Raw genomic sequence first — 27,050 nt, forward strand, 5'->3', positions numbered from 1 at the left:
CCCTGCCCTAACGGGACACGTGCAAGTTCGGAGCTGCCTCAGGTACGTCCCCATCCTCGCTGCGGTCCTGACCGTACACTGTGGGTCAGCGGCGGCCAACTGCCGCCAGGTCGGACACGGAAAGAAAAGCAGGGCAGGGCTGGAAGAAATTGCTTGTAAATAGGTTGTCTTCCATAATTCTCATGCAACTTTGATGGCCGTGTACTAAAATTAACCCCAGTGTAAATGAATGAAATACTAACAGTCATGGTTAGAACGATTGCTTCTTTTTTTTTTTTTTTTTTTTTTTTTAACATGGAATGATAAATGTGAAATTCGGACATGGGAAGACATTGGGTTGAGGTTTCTATTTTTTTTGACATTTAATTCTGTAATAGAAATTTGTTACTTCATTCCTGTGCATAACTTATTTAATGTACTGTATAAAGGAACCCAAACTGTTACAGATGTATTTAGTTTGTTCTACTCAAAAGTAGTCAATAAAAAGACTATATTCATCATACAACTCCCCCCTTCCTCTCTCAGGAGGAGCAGAGGTTTGCTGCCGTGCTCAGGCCGCCGGCGGGGTTCCTGTGGGAACGCTGCTCCGCCGGGGCCAGGGGAGATGTGGGGGACGAAAACTGCCTCCCCTGCGCCCCGCTTCCCCCCGCCCCTGCCTCCCCTCCGCCCTGCCTCCCCCGCGGGGGTGATGCTGCTGCCGGTCCTGGGGAGCCCCGAGCAAAGCCGCAGGCAGAGCTGCCCTTCAGCCCCATACTTGGTAATTTTGGATTTCTTTGGGTTCACGTTTAAATATGTTCTTTTCTGAGCTTTTTTTTTTTTTTTTAATTTGAGCACAGACCAGCCTGTAAGGTGCCATCACAGCTGGCCCGCAGCACCAGCCCTGTGTCCCCCCCGACACTTGAGGATGCCCACTGCACGCGCCTTTACCTCATCTGAGGATTTCAGTCTCCAGGCCACTGCAACCACTAATCCAGCGGTTGAGAAATCCAAAACTGGGGGCCAAACCCCACACTGGCCGGGGGCGGCTGCCGCTGTCCCCTGCAGCTCAGGAATCCCCAAGCCAGCGCCTGCTGCAGCTCTGCCGTTCGTGGCTGCCCGGGTGCCCGGCTCTAACCCACGCCTGGCCGTGCCCGGGCCTGGCTCGCCCCTCACCCGTGGCCCACGGCGCAGCTCTGGCCCCCGGTCCCCTCCTGGGTGGCTGCCATGGCGGAGCAGGGCCTCAGCTGCCTGAGCAGGGGCTGGAGCCACCTCCTCTGCCCCGTGGTCATGGCAAATTGTGGCTTTGGCCAGGGAAATGAGCAGTTATCAATAATTAGGTAAATAATTGGGTGCTGGGAGGAGGGGTCCCACATGGCTGCATGCTCACCCCCGTCCCCGCAGCGGGGAATTTGCTGTTTGGTTGCCTGGGGTCTGACAGTGCCCATCTGAGCTGGCAGCAGTGGCTACTCCTCTAACGAGGAGTTTTCCTGATCCCAGCTCTGCAGATCGCTCCCGCCATCAGCCAGGTCCCCCTCCCTGCACCCCAAACCCGGGGAGCTCCTGGGAAGCTCCTGCTGGGGCAAAGCACCCCAAACCCAGCCACCCCCCTCCCCACTGTGGCCCCACGGTACCAGGGTGGGGAGTGACAGCTTGTATGCAGTGTCCCCGGGGTGGAGCTGTACCCACTGCCCCTTCAGCCACGAATTAATGCATTTTAATTACTGCACCTGGGGATTGGGGAAGAAACGGTCGAATTAGTGTTTCTGGGGGTGCTGTGGGGCCAGGTAGCCAGGCGCGCGAGGGCCGGGGCACGGGTACCTGTGGTGAGCCAGGTGAACCACGCCGGGTGTCGGGGACAGCTGGGGTGCAAGGGCAGTGGCATTTCCCATGCCAGGAGGCATCTGCCTGTGGGCATTCGCTGCCCTGCCGGTCCCTGCCCGCCGTGCCCAGCCCCGCTTGCCCTCGGTAGCACTTGCTCTGTGCTCCAGCGCATCTTACAGCAGCTCAGCAGAGGATCTGCTTCTGCAGCACCAACAAAGAAACCCCCAGCGTGCAACCCACGGGCCAGGGGGCTCTGCTCCGCTGCAGCCAGGGGGGCTTCCCCGCTCCTCTCGTGCCCCCGCCACTGACTCCCATCACCATTAATTCAGCTACAACCTCTTCTGGGCAGCACTGAAACTGGTGCTAACTCTGGTTTATGTTAACTGAGCCGCAGGATGAAGCAACAGAGCTATTAGCCACGCTTGCCTTCCCCCGGCGGTGCGCAGTGGTTTACTGGGGGGATGTGCACAGCCATGGACACGGCTGGGGGGGGGCAGCAGTCCAGTCTCACAGCCACTGCAATGGCTGCACAGGCTGCTGGCGTGGCCAGGGCCGGATCTGGCACGCCTTGCCAGAAATACTTAATTTTTTTTCTATAAAACACTATTCACAATCCATACGAGGCGGCCCAGCTCCCTGGGCAGAGCCGCTGCTGGCCCAGGGTGGCACTGGCAGGCCGGGTGCGCGGATGCCACAGCTGGCCAGAGCCATGTCCCCCAGCCTGTCCCAGCACCCTGTGGAGCCTCGGCCTGTCCTCAGAGCCAGGAGGAAGAGGAGCACAGGGAGGAAGAGGAGCCAGGGTGCGAGAGGGGCTGAGGGCTGCCAGGACACAGCACCCAGACCAGTGCTCCCCCAAGGGCTGGGCTGCTGCCCCCGAATGCGGCTCCCAGGAGCGCTGCTGGGGGTGCCCCGCTCCCCCGGGCAGCAGGAGACTGTTGGGGGGGAAGAGGGGATAAATAAATTAACATGAAAAGAGCAAAGGGGTAAAACACTGCCAGGGACGACGGGCAGGCAGCCCCCACCGGCCCGCAGGAGGGGACGAGGGACAGGGAGGTGACGAACGCGAGGGAAGGCGATGGCTGTGCCGAGGGCTCCGCATCCTTCCGCATGCTGATGGCGTCCTGGAAGCAGCCGCCCAGGGTCAGTTGTTGTTCATGATCCACCAGGAGGCTGGGGAGAGAAGGGAAGGGGTCAGGGATGCGCGGTGTTAAACAGGGGAGGGGGATTGGGGTGGCAGAGGGGGGGATCCGGCCCTGCGCGGGGGCAGCTGAGGCTTTTCTGCAGATCCCTGGCACCCAGCTCTAAAGCACCCACCACCCCGCGGAGGGGAGCACAGCCATGGCATGGCCGGGAGATGGGTGATCTGCTGCAGCTGCGGTGACTTCAGCAGGGGAGCACTGGGAATGCGGTCAGTGGGACCGGCAGGTCAGGAGGAGTATCACCAGCGTGGGATTTAGTCCAAATTAATCCGTGTTTCGTGTTATTTTACACAAGACCTGAAAGCGATAGCAAACCAGGGCTTAATTTGGGCTTATCTGTCACCAAGCTCTCCCAGTTCCTCACGTCTTGTTCAGATTGCTGTCGGTACCATGGGGAATGTGCATTTTCCCTGAGCTGGTCTCAGCACCACTGAGCTGTAACCTGGACACAGCCACTGGGACTGACCAGTCCCAGTTCGAGAGCATCCCGGTTTGAGAGCACCCCCCAGGCAGGGGAGAGGCCCCGCAGCGCTGCCAGCACACACAACCAAACCTGCCAGGGGAAACGGGTCTCTGGTTTGAAAAACACAATTTAGGTCACCCCCAAGCCGATCTTCTGCTCTGGAGGGAGCCCAGGCGCCTGTTCCCCACGCTGCTCCTGCCCTTGGCAGACCACGCGGAGCAGGAGCGTGGGCCTGTGGGGGTCCCGCAGCCCCCCAGGCCAGCCCCACAGCCCCCCTCACCTGGGAAGAGCATGGTGGTCAGCAGCTCCGGGGACTCCAGCAAGCTGATGATGGCCTGCTGGAAAGTCTTGCTGCAGCTGGACTGCAAGTGGCTGTAAAACAGTGGTGCAGGGTCAGGAGGGCGCAGGGCTTGTGCGTGCCTTGCGCTGTAGGGGAGCGGCTGTGCGCCAGGATCCCTGCCCATGCACGGGGAACACGGCTGCCTTTGCACCACCCACAGCGGGACATCCACTCCTGCCCTGCCCCCCCAAATCCTTTACCAGGGTCTTCACCCCCTTCATTCCCCCCACCCAGAGCATCTGGACCCAGCCCCACACAAGGAAAGCCTCCAACCTTCTCCATGAAGTCACGTCCTGCCAGAACTCGTAAAGGATGAAGCAGGCCTCGTCTGTCAGCTTGCAGGCGGACACACTGCGGGGACAGGAGTGACCCTGAGATGGGGCCTGGCAAGGTGGCACGGTGCGGCCACTTTGGTCCCGCCAGGCCTGGGAGCGAGGGGCACAGGTCTGCACATGGAGCCTCAGCACGAGGCTTTCAAAGAGTGGTTTGGATGCAGCCACAATTTGTGGCTGCCAGGGCCGGCACACGGCTCCAGGGGATCCCAAACCCAAATCCTTCATGCTTCGCAGTTCCTGCAGCCAGGCAGCAGAGGAGCTTTACAGCTGTTAAACTGCTCCTTGCTGCTGCCCAGGAACCCCTGTGTTAAGTGTTTTATTAAGTATTTCTTAGCGTGTCCCTAGCACTGCAGCACACAGCCTGACGAAGGAGCGAATCCTTCCAGCCCTTTGGAGTAGGTGTGTGTCATCCCTCGCCCTTCACACGGAGAGAAACTGAGGCACAATTGCAAGGAGCTGAGATCACAGCACAAAACCACAGCTCGCTGCCCCCCAGAGTGATGCTGTTTCACCAAGCAGCCTCCCTGCTGCTTCCCACGCTCCCTTCTGCTGGAGGAACTGGCTGGGGCTTTCTCCAGTCCATAAGAAGATGGAGAGGGAAGCAGCAGGGAGGCGAGAGAGCAAGGCTCAAGGTGCAGGGCCTGGGGAACCATCTGCACTCAGCTGCAGCATCATGAATTCCAGCTGAGGATGAATGTTTCCTCCAGCTGCTGCTAAGGGCTGCAGGAAGGGACCAAGCCCTGGGGGGGGAGAGCAACGCAAGTCACCCAGCAGCTCGGAGGCTGCGTCCCCTTGCGCGGGGGCCACAATGCGCTTTGCAATTCCCTGGCGTGAACCAGGACAGCAGAGTCTCCCCAGGCTTCGCTCCAGCTTTCCACTCACGTGGAGAGCCTGCCCATGCAACGCTACCCAGTTGTCTACACTAATAGTTCTCATGACAGAAAAGCCCATCAATTCCAAAGAAAAAAATACCATTCTCTCTGCCACACGTGTCAAAACAAGTATCTTCCTTTTGTTTGGATTGAAAACGCAATTTTGTGCTGTTGGAACTGAAGAGCTGAAAAATGACACTTTAAAGGGGAACAGGAACGTTTCCCACTGAAACCTCCCATGAAATCTCCCATGGGAGAAGGAAAGCGCCTCTCAAAGAGCAGCTGTGCAGTCTCCAGGGACAGGCTGGCAACAGCCTCTCACTGAAGCCAGACCTGGGCTCCATCCTCGGCAATGTCTGGAGCTCTGGAGCGGTGCTGGGGGCAGAGCCTTGGTCTCGTGCGGGGGTTAGCTTCAGGTGTTCATGGCCGCTTCCCACCAGCACTGCCCACACTTTACATAAGGCAGCGCTGTGACATGAGCTCTCCCCTTGACTTTTCCCCCACTACTTTCAAGTCCTTCAGTGCTGGAGGAATCCACGCATCCTCTTACACGTGCATGCCACAGCCATTTGTGCATAAAAAACAGCCTCATCCTTGCCAGACACTGACAAGTGGTTCTTGCTGAGGCAACCTGCAGCAGGAGATGGGACGGTACCGCAGGCACTGTGACGCTGTCCCGTCCTCTCTGCGAGGTCAAACCTCCACAAGCCCACCCATGCACCGACCAGCACAAAAAATACACTGCAAAAAGACCCCTTCTGTCTCCCAAGGGTGCTGTGTTAAAAGCCCCTGTTTCTGCACAAGCCATGTCACGAAAAGCCCCCACCACCCGCCACACTTACTGCAGGCAGCTGCTCTGCCCGGCGGTGACCTCCGTGTAGGACCTGAACGCCTGGCGAAACTCCTCAATGCTGCTGGTCGCCACCGAGATCTGCCTCTTTGCCACCAGGATGTGCTGCGAAGGGACAGCGGACAAGCAGCATCAGGGACTCATCTGCCCCTCCTGCCCTCCCTGCTCCCACCCAGCTGCGGGACAAGGCGGTGCTGAGCAAGAACAGCACTGCGGGGGAAGCCGCAAGAAGGGGTTGGCACCACAATGCTGGGGACAACGCCAACTTAAAGTGGCTTCTTCCTACCTGGGCAGGTTGCCTTTACAACAAGAACCACACCAACAGGAGATGCTCCATCCCCCAGTGGCGGGGTCCTGCTTTGGGGCTTGCTGCAGTTCCCCATGTCCTTCCCCCAGCAGAAAGGGGCCTCGGGACCCCTACACTGGGGCTCTGCGTGGTCTGCGGGTGCTCGGAGCAAACCTGGGGGATCTGGGCACTCGCAAGTGGAGCACTGCCTTCCTCTGAGCTGGCCAGGGGCACTGCCCGGGGCTTTCCTGGACCTGATGGAGCTGCATTTGCCCTGTGGATGGTCCCACGCCCAGCTCACAGCTCTGACTCCCATCTTGCTACATCACTGAGCAGCGGACCCCCCACCAGATCAAAGCCAGCAGCTCACCCAGGTGACTCCAGTCACGGGGCACAGGGGCTGTGCAAGCACACGTGTGCGAGAGAGGGGATCTGTGCACACTATGGGGTTACCTAAAAACAACAAGCAGCAGGACAGGGACTTACTGCATCTCTTCCTTTGCACATGGCTTCCTCCTTCAGCGGCTCCAGGCGTGGGCTCTGTATTTAACACCACAGGAAAAATCATCGTTACTGGGAGAACTTTGCAACAAGATAAAATGTGGCAGTAACCCACAGCCCAGCCCAGCTCAGCGTGACAGATGGGTACCGTTCTGGGGACGTTCCTTCAGGTACCCAGGGGAGAAAAGGGATGTGACCTGCACAGCTGTGGGGCTCGGTGGGCCCAGACTGACTTGTCAGATCAGTACAGGCCACGGAGAAGCCAGGGGAGGGTCAGCACAGCTGACGGGGGAAGGGGGGCTTTGGAGACACCAAGGGATGAGCAGCCTTGCGAGTTTGGGTCTGGTGAACGGGTGCAGCTCTGTAACGATGCCAGGACCAAATACCAGGGCTGTTGGCACAGGGAGAGGTCCCAGCGCCAGCCTGGCCAGCACCAAGGTGCAGGGCAGCCCCCAGCCCACCTCCCCTCTGCCACGCACCTTGCGCTCCAGCTTCTCGATGAGCTGCTGGAGCCTGTTGATCTGTGCCATCCACTGGCTGTTGTCTTCGACACAAACGCCTGCACAGGGAAGGGCAGAGAGTTATCACCAAAAAAGTTTGCTTTTATCACAGCAAAAGCTTGCTTAAGACTCAGAAAACCACAAAAGCTTCAAGACCTTGGATTTAAACCAAAAAACTGATTTGGTTTTCTCCTGAAACTTTTCCCACTCCTCGAGAGATACAACATCCCAGAGAAGCTCCAGCTGGTGTCTGGGTGCAACAGTCCAGGCTCTGTCCTGGACAAGCCCCCGCTGTCCCATGCTGCTGCTTCCACACCCACTCCAGGCTCCAGTGGGGCAGGGGCAGAGACACCGAGCCAAGGGACGGCCAGGCTGCGGATACCTGTCGTTAGCATCCCAGAATAGGGGTCCGTTGGAGACAGACAGATGTTCTTCTGTCCTCTGCGCCCGCATCGTCTCCCTGACCTCAGGCCAACCGAGGTCTCGGATTTCTTTATGTCCTTTCTGAAAGAATAAAATGCAAAGGGGGGGCTGGAATCATTCACTATATGGGTCAGCTTCACAGTGGGCTTGGAAAGGGCAGATCCTGCTCCCAGATGTACCCCCCCAGGGGAACCCGTGAGTCCTGCCCCATGCTGCGACCCCCACGAGTGGCGGTGGGGAGAGGTGGAGGACTGGCACATCCCACCCCATTACCTCTCCTGTCCCGCCTGCTCCTCCACGGTGTCCACAGCACACTCGAGCGAGGCCTGCAGGGACTGCAGCTGGTGCATGGTTTCCCGCAGCAGGAAGCGGGTCAGGAACTGCTCCATCTTCGAGGAGGTCTCGTACCTCTGTGGGAAAAGGGAGAGGATCTGTCAGATGCCCCCAACCCTGTGTGGGGGGAGCAGAGCTGCATCTGGAAGGGGTTGGCCCTTAAATAAACCCAACAGGGTGAATTCCAACCAAATTTTTAGGCATCATAGGAAACGGTGACACCGTAGGACAAAAGCATCCTCTGGCTGCACACCTGTGAGGTCACATGCATGGTGTGACCCCCCACCCCGGCCCCAGCACCCACAGCCCCTGGCTGCCACGGCCCCGGGGAGCTGTGGAGGACCACAGATGGACACTCCCAAGCCTTAAGGTAAAGGCTGCTTGCAGAAATAGCCCCCAGCTCCAGGGAGGGCTCCAGGGCAGGCAGAGCCAGTGGTTCACACACTGCTCTGCTTGCACCAGGGCTCTTGGGACAAGGCTAGCAGGGCACAGACTTGGGGTCAGGCTAAGGAGAGCCCGCAGCAACCCTCCGGGCGCAGGCAGCCCCTTCCAGGGAGCACCCTGCCACTGGCAGGGCAGGGCAGCGGGCTGGTTTTGTGCCCTCTCTCCCGAGGAAGAGAGCACTGAGTCTCTCGGCTCCGACAGGAAGAGATCCCTGCTGAATCTCCAACACACACCTGCTCACGGCTGACTTGCTCTTGCGCGAGAGCCGCCCCACATCGCAGCCCCACATCACCCACGGAGCACGAGTGACAGGCGCTGGGAGGACAGCTGTGTCTGGCTGTGAGTCCCAGCCAATCCACCCTACGGCGCTGGAGGGGTGTCCACAGAATCATAGAATCGTTAAGGTTGGAAAAGACCCTCAAGTCCAGCAGGAACGCGGGGCTGCGTGCCCTTTCCCCACCACTCTCCTCCCTGGTCTGACGTGCAATGGCACGCCACAGGCATTAGTGCTGGGGGCAGGTAGAGGCAGGTCCGGGGGGGCACACAAGAAGTGCTGGGGAGAATGAAGTGGTCACCGTGCATCCTGGCAAGAAGCTAAGCTGGCCCGGAGAGCACCCAAACAGTGGGTCAGGATGCACGCCATGCCCCAGGAGCAGGTCTGAGTAGCACAGAGAGCCAGGAAAGTGCCTGGACACACACACAGGCACCCCAAACTCCCTCCTTCCTTTGCCAGCTGTGACCACGATCCTCTTGGGCAAAAATCTGGGTGCAATGACCAGCCGCAGCCCAGAGCATGGCTCCTTTCCATGTGCTATGGGTTCTGCAGGCAGCACCATTCCCTGAAGCCTCGTCCAACCACCCTATTTTCCCATCCAGTTTTCACTTGCTTCCTTAAAACCCCCTGGAGTTTTGTCCTTGCACTGTCAGACGACTCAAGGGCCTGGGGCAAATCTCCAGCCCCCAGGGATGGAGACAAGGTACCCAAGGAGGGATGCTCAGCAAGGCAGGGAGCGAGGAGACAGGAGGAAAGACTGAGGCACATCCCCAGAGACAGACACTTCTAGGGCAGGCACAGTTGTCCTCCACTGGGGCTGAGCCGCAGGCTCCTTTGTGGAGCAGGTACCTGGTTTGCCCCCACGAGACTTCTCTTGTTCCACTGCAGGCTGAGGCTCCTCCTCCCTCCCCGGTGTTCCTCAGTGCCAGTCACGCCAAAGCCTGCAGTCGTCACAGGCAATGGCAGCAGCTTCACCCGGGCAGGCTGTGCAGGCCAGAAGAAGCCCAGGTTTCTGCTGAGGACCGTGATGCTGCATCCCTGCAGTGCAGGTGTGACGTGGGAGACCCAGCGGCATCCCACTACTGTTGAAAGCACAGTGAGCTTCGCCATAGCACCCAGGACTTACCAATTCAAACACGGCATCGTTAAGGACTAGGACGGCATGGAAAACCTGTGGAGCCACCTCTTCTTCTGTGGCCTGAAAATCCTCCCAGAGGAACAGCCCGTGCTCACAGCTGTCTCCCCTTCTTGCCCCTTCACCAACAGGGAAAAGTTGGTGGAGGTGCTTTTTGAGAGCTTCAGGGTGCCAGCCCTGTATACAGCTAACACCGGGTTTCTCTCCCTCTGTGCCTACAGCAGAGTCACCAGTCTGGCCATGGAGGTTGGGGCAGGAGTGTCCCATGCCACCTCCGTCTGCCTGGGCCAGACCTGGAGGGAGGCCACCTACCACCTCGGGGTGGCTGGTGGCTTCCTCTCCAGCTACCTGCACAGCCTGCTGATGGAGAGCCCCAACGACCCCTCAGTGCTGAAGGCCTTGAAGAAGACAACAGTGATCCAGCTGAAGAAGCAATACTGCTATGTCTCCACGGACTACAAAGACCTCCACAACCAAGGTTACCATCATCCAGCCAGATTTCAGGCCCCTGATGGGCACTGGACAACCTTGGACGAGGAACAGTTCTGTTGCCTGGAGCCGCTCTTCCAACCGAAGCTACTCCACCAAGGCTCCCCAGGGCTCCACCACTTGGCCTTTGCAGAGCCTCCAGAAGGTACCCGACCATGCCAGGAGGGACACGGTGAGTAACGTTGTGCTGTCAGGGGGCCCCTCGATGTTTTCTGGCTTCCCAAGAGGATGTTCTTAGAGCTGAATGCCCTGTTCTATGGCACGGGCTGCCAGATTCAGGTCCTGATGAGCCCAGAGAGGGGTGCAGCAGCCTGGGCAGGGGGGGCGTCGACAGCAGTGTCGCTCACGACCTTCCAGCACGCGTGGATGGCAAAGGGCGAGTACCAGGAGCATGGTGCTGAGTACATGCACAAGATATTCCAGCAGGCAGACAACAACCGTGCACTCAAAGCATCCCACCGGCGGGGCATAGCTCCTGCTACAGGAGGAGGGTCTTCTTGCTCCGGGCAGAGCCGCGGCAGTGGTGGTGACTGTGGGCCAGCTTCTGCACTGCTGCAGGTGTGCGAAGTCAATTCAAATGCTCTAAAAGAAGTAAACTGTTTTGCATTTACACTCCGGGTTATTTCTATGCCTATCCACCATCACTCTAATAAGCATGTGTTCGATCAGGCTGGCAACACAACCGCAGCTTGTACTGTGAATTCAGGGAACGCCAACTGTCTGCGTGCAGCCGGTCGACAGCCGAGCCCCAACGCTCCAGGCTGGAGGCCATGCACAGCTAGAGCACCGCAGCAAAGCTGTCCTTTTTGAATGCACTGCCTGCAGCTGCCAGCACGGGGAAGGGGGCTGCTCCAGCAGGCAGGAAAGCTCCTTCCCGCAGTCAGTGCAGCAGGACCCCCGAGGTCAGCAGGGAGCCACAGGGGTGGGGAACGAGCTGAGGAGGAGAAGGTCCACACGGCGCCTGCACTGCAGCAACTTTACTATGCGAGTTGATTTCTGATCTTGGCACTGAAGCAGCTCAGCACTGGCTACAGAGGATGAGCTGGTGAAAACCAGGGAACCGAATTTGCTCTTTGTAATTTTGGTATAAAGGTCATTTGGTGCTTCAGGGAGCCAATTCAGCTCACTGAACAGGCAGAAAAGCACTCACCTGGCTTTGCTGCTGCTTTAGTGAACTGACTCAGCTTAGCAGACCATTAGAGAAGGATCAGAGGTTGCACGGGGGAAGCAGCTGGGAAGCACTGCCCAGCTGTCATAGCAGACTCCTTTCCCCATGGCCAGCCCGCGTGCCCAGCTCCTCAAGGAACACAGAAACCACAGGACGCCACTGTGAGCATTAAGAGAGACAGAACTGGCAGTGGGAGGTCAAGGAAGGAGTCTCCACATGATGCAGGAGGGCTGGTTGCTCCACAGGAGCATCCATCAGGAGAGGTCAACCCTTTCCTTCACAAGATGAGGAGGCAGACTGGACCAGCCTCACCTCTGCCTTCCCCATGGTGTCCTCATATGCCCCCAAGGCTGTGGCACAGATCAGGAGCCAGGCTGCCTTCACCCCCCCGAGCACCACGAACTCCCTCTTTCATGTCCAAAATAGAGCCCAGCAATGGTACCACATTACTGAGGTCAAAAATTTCCAATTCCTACTGTGTTTCTCTCCAACACACAGGAGAACTGAGGATCTTGAATTCCAGAAGCTCTGCACAAAAGCACATGGACGTAACCCTTCCAATGCTGGTGTCAAAAATCTGGGGGGGGCAGCAGGGAGGGTCTTGAGCCACACATGGTTTTCTGGTTTCTCTGCGCCACAGCCGAGCCACCAGCCCAGTCCCGGAGCTGTGTCCACCTGGGGCTGCTGGCACAGCTGCAGCTGGCCGGGAGGGGAAGGTAAGTGGAGAGGATGCTCATCTACCGAGCGCTGCCAGGGCTCATGCTGGAGTGGGCGAAGGACAGCCACAGCCACTCCCCACACCCCACCACCACCTGGGCAAGCAGAGCCCTCCGCCCAGCAGCCATGCTGCCGGTGGGTTTTCATCTGTGCTTGAAAATGAATCTCAATTTTCTGCCACAGGACGAGGATGGCAGTGAAGCCAATCCGATGCGGCCGTGGGAAGCTGAGCTCCAGCTCTGCATCTCCGGGCTTTCCCCAGCCACGCATCCCACGTGCTGCCACAAGCCTTCCTTCCCCACAGCCCCAGAAGATGGAGAGCATGGGGCTGGGGACCCCAGGCAGGGACCCTGCCGCTCCCCCTGCCCACTCCTTCACCTCCTCACTCCCAAGGGGTGCAGGCACCAAAATCCCCCCCCAGCGCTGCTCCTCTGTGCCTGCCAGCCCAGACACACATCCCCTGCTTACAGTGGAACAACTGACACTCAAACCTCCCCACGACAAGCCTGAGAAAGAAAGGTGAAGAATACTAATTGACTGAGGCCCCACTGGGGCACAGTGGAAAGGATACATTATTCATCCACCGCATGGCCGGGCACAGCCCGTTTCATTTCGGGAGCTGGTCCAAATCCAAACGCTGTCACCCCTCTTGCTGCACAGAGGGCACTTTCCACAGCAAGCAGCCTCCGCAGCCATGTGGATCCGCTTAATGAGGTGTGTTGCCATCTCCGATGCATCCTCCCCAGCCTCCCCACCAGGGCCGGCTGTGGCCCCCACAGCCTTGGCGTACGGATGCTTCCCTTGCACGGGGACCAGATGCTTCTCCCCAACTGCATCGCTCCCCGGCCAGGTGCCAGGAGAAGCCCCGGCTTCAAGCCAGCCTCCCAGCACTCCCCATCCTCTCAACTTTCATCCTGAGGATGGCCTAATCCTGAGGTCCTCTGTGGATAACATAGGTGGATGGAGTTTTATCACAGGAGCCGGCAGCTGCTCCCAGCGACGTCGTGTCACAGCTGTGGGGAGCATGTTCAACCTGCCCTGAGCCCCGCAGCTCGTGCCAGCACAGTCCTTGCACCCCAAACACGCAGACACAGGCACCAGCCTGGGGTGGACCCCCCAAAACCCAACTACGAGCCCAGGGTACGCCGTGCTCAGAGGGGACTTGGCTCTGAAGCTCGCTGTGCAGAGGGCTCCCCATCCTCCTGGTCCCAGCACGCCCCAGCCCACCTTGCAAGGGCAAAGCAGGATCCCACGCAGACGCGTCAGTATTTTGGGCGAGCATTGCACACGACAAGCCAGCTGCCTCCTGTCTCTCACCTCATCAAACACAGCACACCCAGGGGAACGCACCCAAGAGAAGGATGGAAATAACCACCTCTCAAGAGAGCCCCAAATGCTGTTTCACTCTTCTGCATCAACTTGGAAGATTTCATGCCAGGGGAGGGAATCAATTGAAAAAGTGCCTTCTCTTCGGTTCAGCTGCCCGGCCTCCCTTGCAGTCCTCACTGGGGGGTAAACAAGCAAAACCCTCTTGTCAGGTGTTGCACCACACAGTTCAAAGCCCTCTGTAAATACAGGCTCAATAAAAACGTGCTCTGTCTCACTGAGCACAGCATTTTCTGTTCATAGCAAAGACTCATGGAAAGGAGTCACGGAGGAAATAACTCAGCAAGCACGAGACAAGGCTTTTGGGTTGCGGACTGGTATTTCAGCTCCGTTGACTCAGATGAAAATCCCAAAGTTGCCAAGAACTGCTGTAATTCTGCTTTTGAGAGGTTTTATTAGTTTCTTATGACGATAGTTAAGCTCGAGACAGAGTGGAATAGGTGATCGCATAATTCCTGCCAAAGAAGAAGTAAGAGTGCCTGACTTGGAGAAGTATTTATAGATTAGTTTGCAGTGTTTGTGAAATGGAGAGTGGAAAGATTTTAGTATATGGGTCCCCTGTAAGAAATATCAGACTGTTTCCCAAGGTATTTCCACAGCTCACTTCTTACTCTGACACTATTATATTGCAAATGCAAAGCTTAGCCACTGGATAAGCTGTATTTAGTATACTGCAGCATAGCTATCAACAGCTATATTTTACAAATATAAGTGCAAATGACGGAACTTGGAGAAAAGCCCTCTTTTCTTGAAAAGGCATCTTTTCTTTACCATGTTTCTACCAACCCATTGAGGAAGGATGGAAGCGTAGGAACCCCTAATGATTTGGTTTCCTCCTGCCAACCTGTGGATCCATAACAAAGACCATGAGCCGGTTTGCTGCCCACACATACGCTATTTCCTACAGTGACTGCAGTCACTCATACGGCGAGAAGGATGAACCCGGCTTGCGTTTCCCATGTTTTATCGCAGTGTTTATCCTGCAGTTGACAACGTGCACAGCAGGAGCCCGCCAGTGAGGAGACAGCCGCTGAGACACACCGTTGATCCAGTCCAGGTACGCTGGCCCACAGCGACCGCGACGGCACGCGTGGAGGTGGGAATCCTCGATACCAAAAAGGCTTTTGGCGGCACTGCTTCAAACCACAGCTCCCAAACACAGAGCCGCGGCATATTCCCTCCGAGCTTTGGTTTCCTTATTTTCCTCTCTCCTCCCTGCAGCTCATCACCCTGGCATGGTCTGAGCAAGCCTAAGGCATCTCCCAGGCTCCGCTTTTGTCGTGCTAACAAAGCAGCCCATGCTCTCCGTCTGTTCTCCTGCTTGTAAAGTGGGCTTGTATTTTCATGAGTGTTTTTACGGCTGTGGGGTAAGTACATGGAGGATGCAGGGGTGAGCCATCCTGTGGCAGCAGAAGTAAGGAACTACCAGAGATGGACCATGCCCTAACCAAAAGATGCTGTAGTTCAACTGGTGAGACCCAGCTCAAGTCAGAGATCCCCTTCTTCTAGCTGCCTCCTCGGGGGTCACGCAAAGCTCTCTTAAATACAGCCTGGGGAAAAATGGGCAGGGACTGAAGATCCTCCAACATCTGTTGACTCCACAGCCCTGTTCTGGAAGCATAGCTTTATGGTGAGGGCCGTTGGAGCGGGCAGGTCTCTTCCAGTTTGCTCAGCGGACAGCACAGCTGCATCTCCAGCAAAAGCAGCTCCCCAGGATGAAGTTTCATTCAGCTCTTCCAGGAGGGTGGTCTCTGTGCAAACTGGGGCTCTCCATCCTCAGCCATGGTGGCATTAGAGATGTTTGAATCAACAGAAATGAGGGGCAGATGCGTAATATGGAAAATCTCTGTTCTCTGCCCTCTCCCCTGGATCAGAGCAGTGTGAGCTTTGGCTAAAATCCAACTTAATAAACTCACTAATCCCGTAATAACCCAAGATCAATTCCCATTTTGGAAATACAAACATGGGAATATATTCAGGTCACAGCAGGTAAGAATGCAGCATTTATCATCTCTACCAACCTCTAGCAGTGGCAGATTTCCCACAGCTCTGCAAGAGCCCTGACCACAGGGTTAGAGCATTGCCCTTTCCTGCCCTCTCCCCAGCGCAGAGCCCAGCAGACCAGGGGAGCACAGAGAGATGCTTCCCGGGAGGGTCAGTATCTGCATCGGAGCACCCAGGAGCTCAGGGCTGGGATCAGAGTACCCCGATCAGCGCAGACCTCGCCCGGGTGAGTGCAGTGCTGTGAGCATCGGGCTGCTCTGGACTCCTGGCTCTGGGCAGATCCAAACACGAGTGGAAAAGCGAGTCCGCAAAAATCTGTTTCAACACAGAGAACCTGCTTCTCTTTTCCAGGGAACACCTGTGGCACCAGCAACTATTAAATGAATGAATACATCATACCAATATTATGAAGCAGACCGTAATTGCGCTGTCCTTTGGAGAAATACATGAATATACAAATTCATTACCAAAAAAAAACAAAACAGAAAAGAACTGAAATAAAGCATAGGTCTCTGAAGAGGATTCATTCTCTCCCTCTGGACTTGCATTTAATAACTGTGAAGGGTGCCGGGCAGCTGAACCAAAGAGAAAATGCATTTTCAAGTGATTCCCTCTCCTGGCATGAAATTTCCCAACGTACAGGGAGACGCTGCTGACGCTGGATCTGGCCAGAGGGAAACTCAAAGGGAGGGCAAGATCGTGACAGGCACTACCAAGGCACAAACACTTCCATGACTCTGCAGAGCTGACGGTGGGACCGGTCCCCCTTCACTTCTCTGCTCGATCAATAGGTCAGTGGACGGTGTCCACGTGGATGATGCCCTTCATCTGCTTCTTACCAAGCATCAAACCGCCACATCGAAGGGAAAGAAAGGGCCGGCCCTTCCCATGGCTGTAGAAGAGCACCAGCCCCAAGCACATGGCTAAACCATTTAATACATTTCGGATGCAAAGGGGTCTGCTGGTCCCTGAGAAGGGACCCTTCCAGTATTGGCCACTGCTATTTTGCAGCTGTATTTAGCCCGTGACACTGCACACTGCAGACCGCTGCCCTTCGATGCAGAGGCAGGGGAGCTCACAAAGCAGGAGGCTGCTTGCCCTAATTAGCAGCCTCCAATCTGCCTCCCATCAGCACAAGCTGCAGGGAGAGGGAAAGAATTCACTGCAGGGATGAACTTGGCACAAGGCTGGGAGTCAATGAATTTCACCCTTTCCTACCTTCTCCCAAGCGCCTCTCCGTTTCCCAAAGCAGCCTTCCTGCCGCAGCGGCTCCTGCCCCCATCATGGGCAGCCAGTTTTCGTCGCTGTGAGCACAGGCTGTGCTGAGCACAGGCTGCTGTGGTCAGTCCAGAGCAGGCTCGACCCCAGAGTCCCCATTTCACGCCACACTGCTTTGTGGAAAAGACCTTGCTTTGGCTCAGAGATGCAACCCATAGGTTATCAGCGATGCTCCCAGAAACCCTGTCCCCAGGCAGGACCCTGCAAGTGGTCTGCAATGAGCTCTTGAAACAACCACTGCCAGGACCCTACGAGGAAGGAGGGCTCAAAGAAGTCTCCAGAGCACAAAAGCTCTAGCCCTACTCTTCTCCTCCTCCGGCACGGCTCTCCCTCCTCCAGGCATGCTGCAGGCTGTGCTGCTGCAGCACTCACTGCACATGGAGACAACAGAAGCATGCACAGGCAACCCCATTGATCTGGGAGGTACCACATTTGCTGCCTCTGACACCTAAGTTTAAAGCTAAACAAGCAGCTAAGATCACCATGGCTTCTGTTATGCACCCATCTCCCCCGCCGCCCTCCCGTGGTCCCATCCTTACCAGCTTGGTTTTGTCCATGGCTGCCAGGACCGCAGAGTTCAGGGCCTCCAGGGCAGAAAGCACATTCCTGTATTCTCCGAGATATGCTGAGAAATAATCTGAAGCAGGAGAGAAGACCATGGTAAGCCTCCCAAGCGCCTCCATCCCTGCCTCCCTTGTGCCTGCTGCTTCCCGCACACAGCCCAGCGCTGCAGGGGGGCTTTCATGTCCCTCTCCAGAGGGACGCTCCCACCTGGACTGAAATGAAGAGTCCTTTCCTATCCCCAGGGACAAAATGTCCCATCCCCTTAGGAAAACCACAGATGCCCTCTGTACTGGGATTCAGGCACAGGGACTGTCAGTGCCACTTGACCGCCCAGCCCTGCCCAGGTCAGATATGTACAAAGCCCCACCGCAGACCCTTGAGAGAGGAAGCCCTCTGAGGCAGGAATATGAACCCACTTACCACACAATTTCTCCGTGTCCACATTGCTACAAGAAACAGAAAAACAAGCTCTTGTTAGACAGTGGGGCTGGTTTGGGAGGAACAGTTGTGGTGAGTAGGGTCTTGAGGGCTTGTCTTGAGCCCCCAGTGGATTTACTGCTCCTCCCACGTATTTTCCAAAGCTGTATTAGAAAAATAAAAAGCTGCACAAGTTTAGAGCCAGCAGCTCAGAAGCTGTGCCCAGCACCTGCAGCAGCCAGGCAGGGCTGCAAAGCATCACCTCTGCTTCAGGGGCTGAAGAAGCAAGCAAAGCTGCTCCACCAGCATCTCCTGGAGCTGGAGTGTGTTGGGAAAGTGCCTGTGAGAGCAGGACGGGGCTGGGAGGGAGCTCAGGGGAGGCAGGCAGCGCCCCATGCCCCTGTACTGGCCAGCTGGGTTAGCAGCCCCATTTCTGAGCCCTGGAGCTAACGAGCCCCAGAAGCTGCTTCTTCAACCCAACCTTTTCCCCCAAAGGTGTGAAGCATTCAGCCAAGGATCCCTCCTTGTGTCTCCCTTGACCTCAGCCCAGGTCCTCCCTCATGGCTGCCCCATGGCACCAGGCACCCTCCTCTCCCATCTGCCCCACAGGTGCCCCCAGCTGCTCCTCCTCTTCCCTGCCTTCAGAGCCCGGGTGATGTGGGGCTGCCTTCAGGCAGGGAGCTGGATGGCTTCACAGCCCACGAGAGGGGTTGTTCCTGCCATGAAGACCATTAAAGCAGGGATATGGGTCCAAAAACCTGCAGGTGGGGGCCAGCCCCCCATCCCTTCTCAATAACAGAGAGCACTGCACTGGAGAATCAATGCTGGCATCACTGCAGGGCTTGGACAGGTCCCTCCTGTTGCTAATAAAGGATCTGCTAGGGTGGAGAGGGAGGAGGAAATGTCCAGAAACAGCCCCATGTTTTCCGGACGGGATGTCAAGCAGCACTGTGGGTTCGCATGAAGCTGTTGGATCCCCTCAGGTGGCCAAAGCCATAGAGACAGAGCTGCTTGCGATGCCTGGCATCACCTGCAGAGAAATGCCCCAGGATATCATTTATTCAAATCAGCCTCCGCTCAAGAAATTCTGCTGTCTCAAAATCCCCTACATGATTACAACCATTTTTAATCCTGATTGGGAAAGTGGAAGAGAGCACAAAAGAGAATTTTTTTTAAGTGTTTAAGTGCTGTCACATGTGGAGGAACCAGTGATACCTGGAGTTTGATGGGCTCTAAGCGCAAGGACGGCCGCAGTGCCGCTGCCCAGGGGAAGTCAAACCACAGCCGCCTCGCCCTGCCTCCCCGCTGACACTGCTCACAAGGCAAAGAGGCAAAAATGCACCGAGGTAAAATTAAAGGAGAGCGTGGGAAGTGTCCAAAATGCCATGGAAAGTACAGGTGTAATAATTTAAGCAAAATCTTCCTACAGCTTTTCCCCCAAACATTAAAGGCTGGTTTCTGCATCTCTCTTTCTGCTGGGCTTCCATCTAGTGTACTTGAATAATAGGCAGTGCTTCAAATCATCAAAATATTTTGGTGCGAGACATCATTGCAGACGCGCAGCAGTGGGACTGCAGACCCCTCTGTTTAGCTAATCGCATCAGGCGCCTTCTTAGGCAATGGAGACGGGCAGTTTTAGGATGTGATTTGGCTCATCTATTTTAAACACCTACCGCAGGAGCTGATTAAGGCAGGGCTCTGGCGCACTGTCCTGGCACTGCAGACAGTTTTTAAAGTGGATGAAAAGAGTGTTCCCCTTGAGAGGCAATACAGATAATCAGCAAAACCACAGCCCCTTCTTCTGCCAACTCCACTCCATCAAACTTTGCTGATCCCATCTCTGAGCAGCTCCATGCATCCAACCACAGCTCTGCTAGATTGAGTGACTGGGGTTTGAAGCACAAATTTAAATTGGAAAAATATCCTGTTCCTTCTTAATTTTTCCATGTATTTCTGAAAGCTGCCTGGAGCCTGCAGAGCCGCTGCTGCTGCGCTGCCACAAGAGACTTGGCACCACAGCATCTGCGGCATTGCTTGTTAGACCCGTGCCCCAGAGCAATAACCGCAGCCGCTGGTTCCCATCCAAGAGACGGGTAAAATGCACAAAAGAGGGGATATGGATGTGAGATAACAAAATACACAGTGAAACACCTAATGCATACGTTACCCAGGTGTTTGCATCTGTCCCCAGTGAGAACCTGGGGCTGGGACTGGTTTCACCAGGAAGAAGAAGGGGCTACCAGCTCAACCCACTGCCCAGTCCCCCACCTCAGCTCTAGCGAGCAGGTGTCTGTGTGACAAAGAGCTACTATCAACACCAACCCTCCGGCTTCTAAGGAGAGGCCAGAGATTATTAATAGCTCTCCCTGCCTTGTCTGCTGCTTAAAAACAAATGTTAACTAATCAATCACTAAAACACTAAACAGTTAAACGCTGAACCAATCGCCAAGATCTTGTGGCAAAAATCATCCCTCTAGGAGTGGTCCAGTGGAAGATCTGCTCCCTTCCCAACGCAGCCTGGTCCGTCAGCAGCCCTGCGTGGCCACCTCTTCCCATGTTCCGCATCCTGCGGCAGCCCCCAGGGCAGAGTTAGGGGCAGGACAGGGCGCAGGCAAGCAAATTGCAGGACCGATGGTGCCATTTTCATGCTATCAGAAGCTACTTCATACCAGAAACCAGGAGGAGCTCATGTAAAGAACCTGCACGTCAAATCCTGACCCATTTTGCAGGGCTGCAACAGGGCAGCAGGCTTTGCTCTACTCCTCTCTCTCCCCCATCCCCTCTCCCACTCCAAGAGAAGAGCCATCATCTGCCTCCGAAGCACTCATCCTGAGATTCTCCACATTTCCAAATAGCTGCATTTTGACTGTGCTCAAACCACTGATTAACTGTAATTAAGCTTGAACTGATGATGAAGGATCTTGTCATCATTATGCTGTTGGGATTTTGTCAGAATGCGCCTGGAATTTATGCAAGAAAACAGCAATCAGCTTCAGCAAAGCAGATGGGAATTTTTCTATTTTTATCATTTATCATGTTGGGAACCTCCACTGCCATCACAGATCTGGTTTCCAAACCCTTCCAGTTGACCCAGAGCGTTTTAGTCACTCTCCAACATTCAAAGACTGGCAGACGCTGCGGCTCTGAGTCTCTGACTAAAGAGAAGGGAGGAAAGTTCATACAGGTCCCTTCTTCCACAGAACCAGAGGCTTGAGGTTATTTCCACTGAGAGTTTTTGAAAACCACCAGGTCAGCACTCCCACCTCTTTCACTTGCGCCTCAAGGTCAGAGACACAGGCTCTGGGCAGCCCGTACCCAATTCCTGCCACCACCATCTGACCGCTCTCATGCGAAGGAGGATTTGCCAGACCTTATTTTTCTAAATTTTCCCGACAGATGCAGGACAGAAAGACAGTCGAGGTCCATGTGACACTTCCCTGAGCAGGTTTCACAGTCCCCTGCAAAGGGCAGTAGGCATGCAACCTATGCAACACTACAACCTTCAGTCCGAAGCCCTTTGTAACCGACTCTCCATTAAGTTCTCCCCGTGACCCTGGGATCTGCTGCCATCCCACCCGGCTGGGCTGCAGACAGACACACGGCTGCTCAGAGAGCAAACCGCACTGTGCATCTCCCAAGACGCTTCTGCAGCAACTGAGCTTTTTCATCCCTTCAAAAACATTTGTCTCTTCTCACCCAGACGTTTCAGTGAATGAACATGCACTTTTCCAGGAAGATGAATCTTGCTGTTCTGTGCCGGTGCCAGAGCTGGCGCGGAGCTTTCTGACAAGCTAAATGAAACGGTGGACCTAGCTGTTGTACCAAATTGCAGTTAAAAGTTGAATTTGGTTTCGATATCATTTTTAAGTGTCAAAGAATTAGATCAAGGAGATATTTTAAAGCCAAAATGGAACAATTTTCAGAAATGCAGAACAAAAAAAGCCTCATGGGGAAACATAAAACCTGAATGAAACCCAACAGAGGCGCCTGATGCACAGGCCACAGCATCCCACCAGGTGGATGGGAGGTGGAGTGAAGATCGGATGGGAAGGATGGGGAGAAAAGGAGAGTGTGGTGCCGTGGGCTTTCTGGAAGGAGAACAAGTAGTGTATGAGGCCTCCGAAACATTCATCTTCCCAGGTGTCAGTTTTGGGACCCAGGGGAGCAGCTGCAGGTTCGCAGTGATGGGTGAGGGTCAGGACGCGTCTGGGCAGCGCTCCGTTACCCAGGCACAGAGAGCGCCTGGGTATAAAGGTCTTCATTACTGTCTCTCCTTGGGTCAGGCTGGCACTGACAAAGAAACACAAGTTTCAGCCTAGACCTGATGAACACGGCACCCTTGTGGCCAAATCTGGATTAAGGGTGAAACTTTCCCATCATCAGAGAAGCTACGGGACATGAAAGAAGCATGCCAGATAAGTTTGTAGAGCTTGTAGCTGCTTTCCAGCTTTGTAATACTTTGAGTATTACCTCGGGTAATTATTACTCTTGAATCTGGCAGCAAATTTCAGCCAGCTCTCAAAAACATTAAGTTCCTGCAAGTGCAAGGCAAGCAGGCAGCCCGAAGGAGAGGGGCTGTCCAGGCCCCCGTTGAGAGGACAGCAGGGCACCAGCACAGCCCTTACAACTCACCAAAGGTTGTACTAAGGAGCAAGTCCCCCTGCACACCCCAGAAATGAACGTCAGGAAGTCCAGCTCTACACACAGAACCACAGAGGCCCCTACGAGGCCCAGCGTGCTGAACACTGCTTGATTTCTGTTACCTGCCGCTGTGCAGTGGGCAAGCAGCCCCTGGGGACAGACGGGTCATGCCTCCCTGGGGACAGGCCTGTCTCTCCAAGTCCCTTGTCCCAGCAGTCCCTGACCAAGTCCCCGGGTCAGGATCAGAGCACTCTGGCAGACACAGCACTGCCTCACGTTGTTTGCAGGGGACAGGATGCCTCTTACCAGACAATAAGCTGAGCGCCAGGCTCCCTCTCTGGGAGGTCTCACCTCCTCCTCCTCCACAAGCTGGGGATGAAGCTGAAGAAACCATGTACAGTTCCCTGCCGCCACCTCCCACATCCCGTCCCGCTCCCGTGTGCTCACACTGAAGCTGACCCATGCACTGACCGTGTGCACATGCGCACGGACCACGTCCCAGCCAGGGACAGAAACAAGAACTACACCTCCAGTGGCTTCAGGGCTGGACTTTCCCTTCTGCTCTTGCAGAAATGAGGGCATCCTCACAGGGCTGGAGGGATGGCGTCTCCTACGTTCGCTTGAAGTCACTGAATGCAGGAATTTGGAAACGAGCTCTGGCCGCAGGGTTCCTTCTGCTCTTCATGGCAGAAAGAGATCAAAGACCCAACGGTCATGCCCTGCTAACAGATGTCACCAGCTCAATGCTGCAACTGCCACGTTGTCATAGCTACCGCACCGTCATTACGGATACTGAGTTACAGAGAGCACCGCTGCAGCCAGGGCCACACATGGCTCTCAGAGGCAGCCTGCTCACACGGGCCCCTTCGGTCAGTTCTGTTTAGCTGCTCTGGACAGACAGAAGCCCGACCTGAAAGCGATGGTAAACCAGGAGATCTTCACCATTCAGTTAAGGGCACAGTTAAAGCTCTCTGCTTTGCTGCAACCCACATTTTCCAGCGGTATTGTACGGGGGGTGACTCCAAGGTCACCCCAAAATGGAGCAAGAGAAAAGGAGCATTTGCAGAGGAAGGGGAATGGCTCACTGCTAACTCCCTGGGATCACAGCCCAAAGAATCAGAGGTGTTTTCAGGAGACACCTCCTGCTGTCCACATCCAAGAAGCCCAACTGGCAAGACAGGCAGCAATGGGCAGCCAGACTTAAAAGAAAGTGGCACCAGGGACTAACACACACCAGCCCACTTCTCTGCCCCATCACTAAAATGGGAGCATCAGCTAAAACCACCACCCCGACACTCAACAGGAGTCAACCATCCCCACTGCCCCAGTCCTGGGTGGGTGATGTGGGGACTTGCAGCCAGGGACCACTGGGTATCCGCTGTCAGTGGCTTCGTGGCATTCGGTGGCTGTTGGCATCTCGGCGTGGCACGGTCCCTCCATGCCGCTGCCTTGGCTCCCTGCTCCCTGGGACCTGCGTGCACAGCCAGGGCTGCTCCGAGTTACCTCTCCCTGGCAGGGACCTGCGCAGACACTGCCCTGGCCAAGGGCGTCAGAGAGGTGCAGGAGATGCTTCCTGGGGTGCCAGGGAAGCGGCACGAGTCAGAGCTGAGCCTGCTGCCCGAGACCGGGAGGAAGCTGCAGCCACCATCTCCCCCAGTAGCACCTCTCCGCTTGAACAGGGAGCCCCCAGACAAGCAATTTATCAACGGCCAGTTTCTCCCAGTGCCAAAACACGCTCGTTCACAGCAGTCAGCAGGGCAGAGGGATCCCAGTAAGGCCATGCTAATTTCCAACAGACTGGGATGAGAAAGCCAGCCAAGCCCAACAGACTCCTCTAGAAAGCACCAGTCAAGAGGAGACCAGGGCTAAGTGCAATTACTTCTCCTCTTCTTTGGGGGTTTCTTTTTTTAAAAGTAGCTGGCCTAAATTCACAGTTACACTCATACACTTCTGGTGGAAAGCAGCTCTTACGTAAGTGAAACGTGACGATCCCTGTGTCAGCAGGGATCATCGTCCACACATGCTCCTCCTGCAGACACACAACCTGCTCTACGGAGCTGTATATTTCTGGAATACATTTTTCAAACTAACGTAATGTAATTTTAAATGGATGCTTGCTTTTATGAAACTACAGTAAATCTGATAATGACTGTTCTTAAAATGTCTGGCTTCTCTCATCACCAATGCTCGTAGCTGGTGTTCAATGGGTTTTAACATCTGCGTGTTACAAGAGGTAGGTTTATCTCACCCTGACTATTTATCGCACCCGCCTCCAAATGTCCTCCATCTACAGTCAAGCAGTTTTATATTCTCCTTCGTCTCCTCTCCTCTGTGCCACCACGGTACTTACTCTGAATGACGCCTGTCAATGCCACTGAACAACTCCCACAGCTCCTCCGAGCTCAGGATCCCATCAGCGAAATAGTTCTTGAACTCCTCAAATGACAGCTTCCCATCATCTGCATTTAAATAAAAGGGAAGAATAATTATATATCTGCAGAAAGAAGCATACAGGCCCCAGCGATCCTCCCAGCAGCCTCTCTACCGGGAGCGTGGGACGGTTGGGTGTGTTGTGCATAATAATTAGAGCAGATATCTCATGGAAAGCATGTCCCTCCACTCCCCATTAAAAACCCAGGAGCGCTGGCAAGCAGGGCCACTGCTGCTGGAATTTCAGGTGGGAATTTCAGCCCCTTCCAAAAGACCCCACTGTAACGTTTTCAGAAATGCATGCAGACACTCTGTACTTAGGTGACTGTCCAAGCTGGCTGTCCAAGTACAGAGTCCATTACAAACAGCACAGTGAGGACAGCATCAGGTTTTTATGGGAAGAAACTCTCTCCATTGACTCAAGAGCTTCTTCCTTCCTCTTGGTGGAGGACTTCAGCTCCTGGGCTGCATTTTGATCTGCAACAAAAGCAGCTCCTGGAGCCTGAAAGCTACCATGAAGGAAAAGAGCCCAAAAGGGGGTGGGAAGGCTCAGAGAAACAACTTGTGATTTTGGACTTCTTGGTTTATGGGTGCCGGATTAAAAAAAAAGGTAGCAGAGCCTAACTCTCAAATGGCAGGGGCTCCAGTGGGCATCCAGGAACAGGGCCACCCAACCAGGGTCACCTGTAAAACCCTGGACTGAGCGCAGAGACTGAATCAATCCTGCAAGGGACTGAATCAAACCTGCAGGCAGAAGCCTGACGGTCCCTGGACTGCCTGCTGCACAGCTTGCTTTGCCTTCCCTTCTCGCTGCTAGCAGCGCAGAGAAGAGATCGTGTGCACGCAAGCAGAAGAAGGGTTTGGAAGGGGCTCTGTCCTGAGTGGCACATGGACGGTGAACTGGGGGAGCCCGCTTCCCCAGACCCTGCCCAGGCCCTTTGCTCCAGTGCCTTTTCCTCCAGGTGAAGCAGAAAAGCATTTTTATTGCAGCCAGAGAGCTGCTTGCGCTTATCCTCCTTCACTCTTTCAGCCAAACCTCCCAGCGGGGACAGGCTGCGCTGCTTCACTCAGACCCAGGTAGGGAGAGGGAAAGCAGAGGAAGGAACAAAGCACTCACCATTCTTGTCAGCTCGTCGGAAAATCTGCAAGAGAAAATACGATAGGGTTTAGTGAGGCAGCAGGGAGGGCACCGCAGCTGAACGGCAAGCCAGGCAGCACCTGGTACCATGGGAAAACTGCCTCCCAGAACCTGGGGAGCCGCAGAGAAGCCCCCGCTGCCAGGGCTGCGCAGGCCAGTGCTGCACAGGCTGCTCCGGGGAAATTCCCCTTTGCAAACGATTAAAACCATTTCTCGCCTCCAATGCGCAAAGGTCTCAGCACAGCCACCGCTGCCCGAGCGAGCCCAGCACTCACACCGAGCATCTTTTAGAGAACACAGAGGGAGACAAAGTAGAAAGGGCTTTGCTACGCCCTTGTGATGGAAAGTGTTTAATTTTTCAGACCCTTTAAATGAAAGAACATTAAGCATAAAACCACTCCATAATGGGAGCACTTTGTGCATCACTGCTGACACTTCAACCACCTGCACTGAGGCGCAGCTCTTGTCCTGCACTTTGTAATCACCCTTCACAACAATCTTTCCTGCGACACCTCGACATGCACACACACTGCAATTAATAATTAATGAATTAATTAATCTGTAACTAATTCTGCCACAGAGCACAGTTGGAGAGCTGCTCCAATTCAGGGTCTCAACCCAGGTTCCCAGCTATGAGGCTTCTGCCTGCGGCCAAAGGAAAAAGCTGGGGCTCCTTATCCCTGCCTGGCTCCTCTTTCACCAATAATTGTCAGAAGGTCTGGGGCTGACTCCAGTGAGGAACAGCATCATTTTGTGAAGCTGGGAATATCTTGCCAGACCAAACAGTACGAAGTTTTGGCCAGCACATCCTAACGGAGCCAACGACAGAAAGTTGTGTGTGTGGCAACTTTCTTCTTTTTAATCATCCTGATTGATGAAGAAATCTGAAGGTCTGAAGAAAGATCAGGAATGACAAAGGGCAGGAAAAGGGGAAAGCGGACTTTGTTATATTTTTTTTCCACACACCTGCAAAGCAGAGACTGCTGATAAAACCGCCCCCGGACCAGCTCTGCTCCCTGCCGCAGGAAGATGCATCGCTGCCAGCTGCCCCCTCCACCCCCAG

General features: G+C 55.2%; 1 protein-coding gene across 3 annotated transcripts in view; it reads right to left on the minus strand.

The window, feature by feature from the left end:
* Positions 1-263: 263 nt before the first annotated feature.
* NECAB3 (N-terminal EF-hand calcium binding protein 3) overlaps positions 264-27,050 on the minus strand; it is a 31,021-nt gene continuing 4,234 nt past the window's right edge. Inside the window, exons 2-13 of one of the 3 annotated variants that reach the window (XM_087749612.1) lie at positions 25,967-25,991; positions 24,770-24,878; positions 17,782-17,807; positions 17,337-17,434; positions 7,843-7,979; positions 7,529-7,650; positions 7,126-7,205; positions 6,632-6,685; positions 5,852-5,964; positions 4,076-4,153; positions 3,743-3,834; positions 264-2,970 (exon numbers count right to left, since the gene is read on the minus strand). In XM_087749612.1, the coding sequence (XP_087605738.1) occupies positions 2,942-2,970; positions 3,743-3,834; positions 4,076-4,153; positions 5,852-5,964; positions 6,632-6,685; positions 7,126-7,205; positions 7,529-7,650; positions 7,843-7,979; positions 17,337-17,434; positions 17,782-17,807; positions 24,770-24,878; positions 25,967-25,991 (963 nt within the window). In that variant the 3' untranslated portion in view covers positions 264-2,941. Of the gene's footprint in view, positions 2,971-3,742; positions 3,835-4,075; positions 4,154-5,851; positions 5,965-6,631; positions 6,686-7,125; positions 7,206-7,528; positions 7,651-7,842; positions 7,980-9,469; positions 9,659-9,746; positions 10,165-17,336; positions 17,435-17,781; positions 17,808-24,769; positions 24,879-25,966; positions 25,992-27,050 lie in introns of those variants that run through there. The other 2 variants (XM_087749610.1, XM_087749611.1) reach the window with 2 other exon arrangements.

This window comes from Nipponia nippon, unplaced genomic scaffold (assembly GCF_047370975.1).
Source record: "Nipponia nippon isolate SJK-2023a ecotype South Korea unplaced genomic scaffold, ASM4737097v1 scaffold_13, whole genome shotgun sequence".
NCBI classification, from domain to species: Eukaryota; Metazoa; Chordata; class Aves; order Pelecaniformes; family Threskiornithidae; genus Nipponia; species Nipponia nippon.